Raw genomic sequence first — 11,900 nt, forward strand, 5'->3', positions numbered from 1 at the left:
AGTTGATGCTTGAAGATTGTATTCTTGTCATAAGATGGGAAAGTGATGACTTGGCAAACAGTTATACCGAGGAAGTTACGGGAAGTTGTGCTGCGCCAATCCCATGATAATTTAACAGGAGGACATTGAGTCACCTACGACAAAAATTTTACTGGATAGGTATGAGACAAGATGTGGAAGAATGGTGCAGAACATGCAGTACATGTTGTGCTAAAAGGGGACCCAAGCATAAGGGACGTGCTCCAATGAAGTTATATCAAGTTGGCGCACCAATGGAAAGAGTAGCCGTTGACATTGCTGGTCCTTTGCCCCAAACTCGTGCTGGAAACAAGTACATTTGTGTGGTGATGGATTATTTCACCAAGTGGCCTGAGGCATATGCAATACCAAATCAGGAAGCTACAACTGTAGCTTCGGCTATCAGTGATTTCTTCTTCATATTTGTTATGCCATACTAACTGCATTCAGATCAAGGCCGTAACTTTGAATCAGCTGTGTTCCATGAATGCTGCAAGTTGTTTCGCATACGAAAGACCGAAACAACGCCACTTCAACCACAGTCTGATGGGATGGTAGAAAAGTACAACTGGATACTTGGACAGGAATTGCCAAAGTTTTGTAATAGTCGCCAAGATGACTGGGATGTTTTACTTCCTCCACTGTTGATGGCCTATAGGACAGCAGAGCATGAAGCCACTGGATACACTCCAGCAAATTTGATGTTTGGTCGGGTTGGTTGATGTTTGGTTAACAGGACGCCCACCTTATGAAGAGTTGCCAGAAAATGTGTCAGAGTTTGTGAAAGTGTTATCTGAAAGGATGGATGATATTCATCATCAAGTGCATTCAAATTTTAAAACGTCTGCTGATTCCATGAAGCTATGTTATGATAAGAGATATACTGAAGTCAGCTTTGTACCAGGAGACAAGGTGTGGTTGTATAATCCCAGGAAGACCAAAGGGAAGTCTCCTAAGTTGTCTTCTCCATGGGAAGGCCCATATGACACAGTGGATCGTCTCTCAGAAGTGACTTTCTGAATAAAATGTGGTCGGCGAGGTAAGCCGAAGTTATCACGGTCCAGGACATTTCAGTTGGAATGAAGTGAACAATGGAACAAAAGACGCCACTGAAGACGTGTCACCTGGAAAAGCCACTGTTGAAGAAGAAACTCTACTCGGTTTTGAGAAGGGATACAGTGAAACCCTTCATGAAGTTACTACTACTGATGTGACTATTACCAATAATAGTACAATTCCTGATGGAGCAGATGAACCTCACATGACGCAGAAGCCAGTACGGAAGAAGATACGTCCCGTAAAATTAAGAGACTTTGCTGAATTTTAATTTTGTGTTTGTAAATCCTGTACAGTTAATTAAGTTATTGTTAATTATCTACTGATTTAACTTAAGTGGCTATTGCTGGTAACATGTATTGAGTATCTCGAACGTTCCTGAAGGCTTGAGTGTTTGCTAGATGCCCTCTATTTTTGTGGTATATAAGCTGGGAAATAAAGTGATGGCAAAATAATTGAATTGCAGACAGAGAGATATAGAGACAGATAATCGAGTCAAGCCGTAAGTAAAGTGCGTGAATTGTTGTGAATTCTAGCATGTGTTTAAGTTAAAGTGACTGTGGAAATTAAGTGTATTGCAAAGTTGTATTGAGAAAGAATACACTAGTTTTATTTAAGAAAGGACTTGTATTGCTGAAGTTTCTGGGAAAGAATTTCTATGCAAAATTAACAGAGACGTAACAACATCATTGGGACCAATGATATTTTGAATGTGCTGATTTTAATCATAGGTAAAATAAGACACATAGTGTTAACTAATTTTTTTCTATTATTAAAAGCAACATTTTATTACTATAGCTTTTAATTTTTCACGTAATTACCTATATGTTACATTAATTTTTCCTCGTTATTTTTTAGAACATGGCTCCTTTGAACATAAATTTCCTTAACAAGATAAAAAATACTCAAGGCAATTAATTTACTATGAAATTTGAATAAAAGAGTTTGAAAGTACCAGTGCACATATATTCATCAATAGATGGGTATGAAGGAGATTACATATACCAATTACTAGATAGATTTAATCACACAATAAAAAATCTTTCTGGAAAAAATATTTATCTAGATCTATACCCTCTTGCCATCGATTTAGTTTTTAATGAAATTGCTTTTTAATGCAGACAAGTTTACTAGAATACATAATATGCCTTGTACAGAAAAGGTAAATTTATTGTACAAAAAATAATTTATAGGATGAATAGTTAATGACCTTTTTAAATCATATGAAATTTTTACATAAAAATGAGATTTGACCCTTTGTAAAGTCAAAAATGGAATACAATAAGCAAATGTTAGTTTACCATTTGCATTCATTACCATTTTCTATTTCTTTAAATTGCATTGAAACTATAGTATATATGTACCTGTCCCAGGATCCCAGAGACGGCAAGTTCTATCTATAGAGCCAGTAACCACATGAGAAGAATCCCAGTTATATTTACAGGATGTGAGCTCAGCTTTATGACCCATTAGCACCCGGGAACATCTGTGAAAAAACAACCTTTGTTTCACTGTTGCTCAGTATAAATGACAAATGTCCAATTATTGGAAACTAGCAGAGACCTGTCAAATATTTGGGGTCAAATTAGTATCTTTATTGTAAAAGTACTTTAAATACAGGATTTCTAGAATAATAGAAAATAGTTCTAGTTGCAAACACCTAAATCTTAAGTCCACTTGTCTTAGGCCTAACATTATTTAAGCCTTCATTAAGTAAGGCCTATATTTGATAAAGGGATAAATTAACACTAACTTGTGTACGTTTTTTGCTTTAGTTTACTTTGGGCTAACCTTTACCATACTTAATACAATCAATAAATAAACTTATAATGTTATTCTATGATCTAACTTTAAACCTTTTTATAAACATTGATAAGTTTTTAATATGTTGTACAAAATGTCTAATAAACTAATTTGGGTATGGTTGTTCTTTGGGTGGAAAAACATGGGATGCTTGTGGATTAAACAAACCTCCTCCATTTTTCATGCGGGTAATAAGTTTAAAGAGCTAACTGAAAAAAAAAAAAAAGTAGAAATATATATATATAATATTAGGTTGGCTGAAGGACAGTGTAAGCTGTGAAAGTGATATTAAAAAATACAGTATTTCAATCTGGTAGTCCTTTTAATATTTTTGATATATTATTATGCTCGTGAAGATCACTCCTCTTATATATATTGTTACGACAGCGGAAGTTATGTGATGCTGCTAGCACATGCGTAATTGAGTTTCTCAAATTATCGGGGAAGTTCAAGTGTGATCGAGATGCATGTTTGTTAGTATATAAGCTCAATGAGAAAAGCCAATGGGAATGAATGTATGATAGAACAAACATTAGTCACGGTGAGTTTCGGGCTAGTAGAGAGCAAAGTTATCAAGATTGTGAATTGCTGTGATTTATAGCGTGTTATAAACGTTGTTAAGTTTAAAGTGACGAGAAAAATACTGACTGTGAAATTACTGTGTACTAAAAGTTTGTATCAAGAAAGAATAAACTTGTTTAATCAAGAAAGGGCTTGTATCGCTGAAGTTCCTTGAAAAAAATTTCTACCGTAAATTAACAAACAAGCAGATACGTAACAATATATAAACAGCATGGTCACAAGTAAATAGACACCACCTTTTCAGAAAAAATGAAATTTTTCAGTCATATTCACATGAATTGATATATTTATAATTTAATTAATATCTAGTAGATCTTCCTTTTGCTTCGTGGAGTTTGTTGATCCTTTGGGGCATTGTGAGAATCATTTCGTCAATTTTAGATTGTGGGATTTTTGCCCACTCTTGCTTCAAAACTTGGAGTAGATCGCTCTTCGAAGTTGGTTTTTTTGGTTGTTTCTTGACTTGCCGGTCGAATATGGCCCAGAGGTTTTCGATGGGGTTCATATCAGGAGATTGGCTTGGCCAGGGCAACTTCTGGATACCATTTTCTTCCTGCCACTTTTGGGTGTTTCTAGCAGTGTGACACGGTGCTCCATCTTCCTGGAACAACGTTGTGTTCATGCCCACGAAACCCGAGGAATAAAGTGGCAAAAGTCCTTCCTCCAATATTTTGATGTATTTTGCAAAATTTATGTTGCCAACGCACTCCACTAACCTCGATCTCCCACCAACCCAAACAGCTCCCTAAACCATCATGCTTCACAGTTGGCTGCAATCTGTTGAGCCAAAACTCTTGGTGAGGCATTCTCCAGACCCATATCCATCCACTGTTCGAAAATTGAGTGAATCTTGATTCGTCTCAGAACAATATGGTCTTCCAAAAGTCCAGAGGCTTGGTCATCATATCACTTGCCCACTTCTTTCGCCTGACTATGTTGGCAGGTCTTAATAAGGGCTTCCATCTCTAGCTGCTCTGCAATGATAACCCAATCTGTGGAGAATCCATTGAACAGATTTCGGTCTCATCCCACCAACTTTGGCCACTTCTGCAGTCGTTAATCTGGGATCCATTTTGATGCTCCTCTTGACAGCCCTTTTAGTCCTCTCCGATGGACCCGGACGCTGCTCAGTTGTTTCCTTGCTGTGTTTCGTGAACTGCACAATGATTCTGTTGACTGTCGAAAGTGGGATTCCCAAATTCTGCGAAATTTGCCGCTGACTTATTCCACCATCTGCTTGACCAACTATCCTTCCTCCAACAAGATCTGACAATTCGAGAGAACCTTGAGTTCTAGGCATGTTGTAGCACAAGATAATTAGTGTGCAGACCATTTTCATTTATATAGTTCTCTGTGAACACAAATTAGCATAAATCAGTTAAATGACGAAAAATTAGGTGTCTATTTACTTGTGATCACTCAGTGTATATATATATGCATATATTTACACACTCACACACACATATATATATATGTATATATTTCATATTGTGGATATATATATATATACATACAAAATTCGTCACTGAAAAACACCATGTTAGGCAGAGGTGAGAAAGATGGGTAAAAGTGTAGACAAGGCATGAAGTAGTTTCAACTGAAAGCTCAACAAACAGATCCAATGCCCTCGAATTTTGATATGTGTGTGTGTGGAGGGGGGAGTACCCTAAGGAAACCCATTTTCACTAGCCAGTACCAAATTACATGCTAAACTAGTGCCCAAGATATTGTCTTAAGAAGATCTGAAATGAGAGCCGAGAAAAAAGTTAAAGAACATGTCATAGAACAATTCATGGTAAAAAAAGTGATTTATTATGGCTTATTTTGTATATTTACATCTGCCTTTTGTTTACATCTTTGAAATAAAGTGTATATACATGCAAATTTAGACAGTAAAGTGTGCATGTATTTTCAGGACAGACAAAAACTGAGTATTATTATAATAGATTGGATATCCTATGTACAATAGACAACCAATTTCTTCTCTTTCAGAGCTTAAAAATTTATTTCTAAAGAAAAGCTGTAGCACAAAAACACAAAAAAGGTTGTTAAGCTCTAATTATTTTGATAATATAGAGAAAAGCGTGGGAGAATCATAGCTTACAATGAATTTGTATGAATATATATTTTTATTTAAAAGTTCAGAAAAACGTATCCAAGGATTTTCCAAACACACATAGATACAAACTTGCCAATTCTTGAGCATTGTGGCATCTCTTAGATAATCAGCAGGGCAGAGAAGCCTGCTAATAACAAGAGATTCTCAGATAAATTTCCCAACAACTTGCAAAAGATAAGTTGCAAAGAGTGAGACAAGACATAGATCCACATAAAAAAAACAGTATGTAATGAATCTTACAACTTAGAAAACAATAAACAGTACACTACTAATAATATGAAACAATATAATACTACAGGGCAAGTGATCTTGTATGTGTGTTTGTGAAGGTCTGCCTTACAAATTAAACTCTGTGAAAAAGGTTAAAAGAAAACACTAAATGTAAATAACCCAAGGTTAAGTGAACTACATTAAACGATGTAAATATTCTATGTGAAATACAAGATCTTACTTGAATTTCACCACCAAATCTACAAAAACATTTTAAACCTTGAGCAATGGAGCCAACAGTACACTCTAAATTAGTTCTTGTTAACATAAACAGATTCTAATCTTGCTCACTTAAAGCAAGCACAAGAACAAAACATGAAGTACAGTCAAGAGATGCACAGACTATTAACTTAAATTAAAAGTAAACGTACAAGTGCAGTGCAGCAGCAATCGAAGGTTTCTGCCAAATACTTAATGAACCACAATTACAAAAATAATGGAAAGAAAGCAGAATTGTTAATCTGTTGAAAACTCTGTAAAGTCTACATGAAATCTGTGTAAATTCTCTTAACTACTGTAAAAATTGTGTGAAATCTCTGTTAAATCAGCACAAAATTTGCTCTCCAAAACCCAAACACAGTCTCAAATATGTCTATAAACCTTTATGTTTCTAACAACAACAACAACAAAAAAAAATGGTGATTGGTTCTTGTTTGATAAGTGGACCAATAGGCAGTGAAGATCAAGAAAGATTCTATTTGCAACTATTATTTGATTTGATGACAATTATAATTCAGCTTACTCATTAAAAACAATGTTGATATTCCTTTAAGTAAAACAAATAAACAAGGTTTTGCAACTCACTTGACATAGGTAAAGTAAAAACTAGTAAGTTACTTGAGCTCCTCTCTGTGTCCAACCTGGGAATTATGATAAACAATATAATTTTTTAAATTTACTTTTTAAAGGGGTGGAAAACATATAGTATGCCCCCTTACTACAGCAGCATACACACACATGCAGTTGTTAACTGTTTACACAGTTCATTTGTTCCTGATCTCATAGATTTTCCAATTAAATATGACTATGTTATGCAAACAGTTGAGCCGATGATGATGCCAATATACTGTCCATAAGTATCACATTCAGTTTGTTCATTACTGCTGTTTTTTCTTAAGCATCTTACAGTTCAGTTGTTGCAACTATCACAATGGTCACTATCTACTTAAGCATTATATACAGCTCTTTCATTACTGCTGTTGCAATATTTTCTGTCTTAAACATCCCAAATCTCATTTGTTCATATTGTTACAACACTGTCTACTTAAATATATAGTTTTTGTTCTATCTAAATATTAAGTTATTGTTTCTATAACACTCACTGTCCTGTTCTAGAGTCCCAAATCCTTGCTGTTCCATCAAAAGATCCTGACAACAAGTAAGATCCAGAAGAATTAAAAGAAACTGTTATCACTTCTCCAGTGTGACCCTGGATAAACATATAAGGAAATATAAAAACAACTGAATTTTATATAACAAAGTAAAAAGTAATGAATATGACTTAATGTGTGACAATAATATACAAATTCATAAATATCACTAAGAATCAGAATTATAATAAAGGAATGCCTATTTCAAGAAACAGCCTACAAACTTATTTGCTGATTTATTGCTGTTAAGTTTAATGCAAACTTAAAATAATGCACAAATCTATCCTTCTTACTTTGAATATTAGTTTCCACATAAAAAAATATAAGTTTCACACACAGATGAAGACATTTGTTTTTACAAAACATCAGACAATCGTAAGAGTATAATTCCTCACACTCACATTAGTTTGATTATTGTGAATGTTAAGATAGATTATAATTCAAGTCATGAGTCATCATAAAATATTCTCATAACTTTGAACAGTGATTCAATAGGAACAACAACATAATATTTACATGGTAAATTTATATACATAAATAGTTGTATGAAAATAACTTATAAAAATACATGATCTAAATACCACTAATGGCACGAGATTTTTGCCTGTTTCTACATCCCACAAAAGAATTCTTGCATCCATACTTCCAGTTACTAGGTAGTTACTATCCCCTGAAAATCCTAGACAGACCTGAAAGAGAAAAACAGGATGCACTCATTAATACTTTCATACTGAAAATCTATTTACAACAGGTACTTACCTCCTCCAACAAGATTAGTTATTCTCGTTCAGTGCTGCTCTCTATATGCAAACTTTTTCTTTATGCATGCCACAAGCCTTCTGCTCCTCCCCTGTTGGAATTATAATATTCCAACATGTCTCTCATGTAAATCATCATGCATCACCTCCACACCAATAGCTGCATGAGATGCTCATGTGATATATGTGACTCCTTCTACACTCTTCTACCGAATCTTCACCTCGAAGTCTGGTAGAAGGTGTGAGCACCAAAGAAGTGGGGAGGAAGGGTGGTAAGTGTCAGTGAGGGTAAGTACCTATCAGAAATACATTTTCAGTATAGGAAAATTATAACTTTCAATACAGTACTTACCTCTTCTCACAAGATTAGCTAGAATCCCACATTGAGAAGAAGGAGGGACCAGTGCGAGGGAATGAAAGAAGTACCCCTGAAAGCATCTGAAGGATATCCCTTACAATGAGAAATATAGATCCAAAAATCAGAAGAGGGGAACCACACCACTTCTGACCCAGGTATACTCTTCGCCTATATGGGTTATCATAATTTGGATTGGAATAACCTTAACAGTGTTTTGAAAGAAAGATAACTTGATGTAGTGGTTAATCTTACACCATCCAAGCAATGTATTGTTGCTAGTGGCAGGGCAAATAGGATTTTAGGTACATTTTATCTGCAGAAATATTGAATACAAGTCTAAAGAGTTTTTAATTTCATTGCATAGGCCATTGGTTAGACCACATTTGGAGTATTGTGTTCAGTCTTGGACTCCTTACCTTAGGAAGGACATTGAATTATTGAAAAGGGCTCAGAGGATGATTACTAGAATGGTGCCTGGGATAAGTGGTTGTCATAGGAGGAGAGGTTAAGAATTCTGAAATTGTTTTCTTTTGAAAAAAAAAAGAAGTTGTAGGGGATCTGATAGAGGTGTTTAAGATTTTTAAGGGAATTGATAGTGTTGATGCATAATCTTTTTTTTTCATACTTAACTGTGAGAATGGTAGGACTAGGGGACAGAAATATAAATTATGGCAGGGTAGGTGTTTAAGAGAAAACTTGATAACTATATAAATCATAAGGCTTAGTTTTGAAGATGGAACAGCTTAGATGGACCAATAGGTCTCTTATTATCCCTAAACATTATGTTATGTTATTATGTTATATTTTTCCAAGCAGAGTGGTACGTAAATAAAACCAAATAATGAAAGACATTACTGTGTAATATCTAATTCTCAGTTTTTGCTAAAAAATATAAATTTCACAATGAAACATTTTGAGAGAATTTTTTATTTATTGCATTACCTGTAAAAGATTAAAAATTTAAAAACAGAAAACTAAGCTTAATCAGAGGCTGTTGTTCAAATCCATATACATAATAAATTACCATAAAAGTACACAACAGCACAACAGTATGATGTTTAAGTTATCATTTACTCACCACTGTGTTAGTTAGTTTGGCAGTATAAATTTTAAACTTCTGTTTCAAAGTTTCAATGAAGTATTAAAATACTAGAGAGATGTGGGATAAGTTAGCAAATAAGCGATTAGCATTATTCATTTGAAAATTTAGGCTTGTCGCTTGTTTATTGTTAGTTATGTTAGAGAACATGAAATTTGATTTGAAGAAATAAAACTTTTCGTTACATGGACTGGACATTACATTATTTTAAAAAAGATCCTGCTCATCAATATATGTCATTACAACATTGGTGTCATGTAAGTAGGATTATTTTGGTAAAGTCTTCCAGTGGGTCAACAGTTAATCTCTAGACTTACAATGCTAAAATCCAGGGTTTGTTTCCTTGTGGTGGACAGAATGCAGACAGCCCATCTTGTAGCTTTGTACTATGAACCCAATAACAAGAAACAACATTTTGTTTTTGTTTATTTGTTGAAGTTTACACAAAGCTACTCCAGAGCTATCTAATTATGAAGTGATATACTAAAGGGAAGACAGCTAGCCAACACCACCCACTGTCAACAATTGGGCTACTTTTTTACCAATAAACAGTGAGATTAATTGTCACATTATAACACACCCACAACTGAAAGGGTGAGCATGTTTAGTGATAGGATTTGAACTTGCAACCTGCAGATTACTATCCGATTGCCCTAACTACAAAGCCATGCCAGGCCTCAACATTTTGGCAAAAATCAAAAAAAAAAATCAAGACTTTGTTTAAAATGATGACATACGCTTGAAGAAAGATTAAAAATTTGCAAGAAGTGATTAACAAGTTGAAAGAAGACCAAGAAGAAACTGGATAGTTTTGAAGAAATCTAAAAGAAAGAGAACAAAAATTAACAGAAGATTAAGAAAAAAGCCACATGAATTTGAGAGAGGTATAAGAATGAGATGAAAGATTTACAAAAGGATTACAAACAAAAATCAGTTTCATTGAACACAAGATTAACAAAGCTATAGGAAACATAAAGGAGAAACATATCAACAAGACTGAAGAAGTGCACAAGTATTAAAACAAAATAATCAAAGTACAAAATGATAATGCCAATAAACTCAAAGAAGCCATTGAAAATGTAGAAAAGGATTATCATAAAAAGATCAACAAGGTACAGAAAGACATCGATGCCAGAATACAACATTCAGAAACAGAGATGGTATAAGCAAGGATCAAACTAGCCACACCTATCTCTGCATCTGCCCAATAAGTCCAACATAAAAAGCCTTAACTTAAAATATGGAATAGTAAACTAATCTGTTCTATGCCTGTTACCATCTATGAATGCAAAATTTTATGGACCACTTTAGCTACATAACTACCTCATAAAATTACAGAATTTAGCAGACCAACTGAAAAACAAACAGAAATGTATAATAGGAGGCCTATCAGGCTCACTTTGAAATAATTTCCAAAGTGAATGAATGGAATAGTGAACAGCAAGCTTATACATCTTGTTGCTCATTTAAAAGGCAAAGCTTTAACAACATTAATTAAGCTTTCACTTGAGAGCTGTAACTGCTATTAGGCATTGATGGCCACCTTATCAAATAGATTTGGAATGTCACATGAGAAGGAAATTTCTAAACCAAAGTTCAGGAGCAGAGTACGGAGGAAGGATGAGACCTTACTGAACTTTCTGAAGATATGGAAAGAATTTTGCAATTATTTTATCCAGATACTCTGTATGAAATGATGAATTTGTTTGCATGCAACCAATTCATAGATGCCATAGTGTTTGAGAATATGCAAATTAGACTAAAGCAAAGGAGATATACATGTTTAAATGAAGTTTGAATAAGTTAAAGTCACAGATAAACAACTGAAAGCACCACCTATGAATTATGTGCTTGTCAAATGAGGTAGTATGGAAATATCAACTCCTTCTCATGAAAGTCTAGAAGAAATCAGAGAATTAATTAGACAACTAGTTATTCAGAATTAAAGAAGTCAACTACAGGACAGATGGTGTTTAATGGCTAGTTAAAAGGAGATATTGCTAATAACTGCAGATAAGAGTCTTTAGGAAATAGGAACTGCTCCAAAGGGATCACATGAAGAGGAAACTGCTATAAGTGTATAGAAAACACAGACATTACATCCAAGACAGTATGAATCAATAACTAATAATAAACCAAGGAGACAACATTCTGAGAATGAAAACACTTCATTTGTCAGAATAAAGATAAGGCCCACTTGGACAAAACTAGCCATTAAACACAATATTCCTGTCAACGTTAAATTCTCACAAAAACCCGGCACTAAATTAAAATCGTTACTAAACAAAAATTATTTAGAATCACACAATTCCAATGTCATTTTCAAAATAATATGCAATAACTGTCCAGAATTCTACATCGGAGAAACTGGAAGAAAATTGGAAACCAGATTGACAGAACACAATAAAAACCATCCCATGTTTTTCACCATTGCAACTCAAAAAACCATAATATATCTATAAAAAAC

At 34.2% G+C, this 11,900-nt stretch overlaps 1 protein-coding gene across 1 annotated transcript in view; it reads right to left on the reverse strand.

The window, feature by feature from the left end:
* Window positions 1-2,137: 2,137 nt before the first annotated feature.
* Window positions 2,138-11,900, reverse strand: part of LOC106476212 (dynein assembly factor with WDR repeat domains 1-like) — a gene marked incomplete at its 5' end in the record, with an annotated part of 17,454 nt that continues 7,691 nt past the window's right edge. The window contains 3 exons of the mRNA XM_022380142.1: window positions 2,138-2,560; window positions 7,171-7,277; window positions 7,800-7,907. Coding sequence (XP_022235850.1) covers window positions 2,422-2,560; window positions 7,171-7,277; window positions 7,800-7,907 — 354 coding nt within the window. The remainder of the gene's footprint in view (window positions 2,561-7,170; window positions 7,278-7,799; window positions 7,908-11,900) is intronic.

The sequence above is a fragment of the Limulus polyphemus genome, unplaced genomic scaffold (genome assembly GCF_000517525.1).
Source record: "Limulus polyphemus unplaced genomic scaffold, Limulus_polyphemus-2.1.2 Scaffold10062, whole genome shotgun sequence".
Classification (NCBI taxonomy): domain Eukaryota; kingdom Metazoa; phylum Arthropoda; class Merostomata; order Xiphosura; family Limulidae; genus Limulus; species Limulus polyphemus.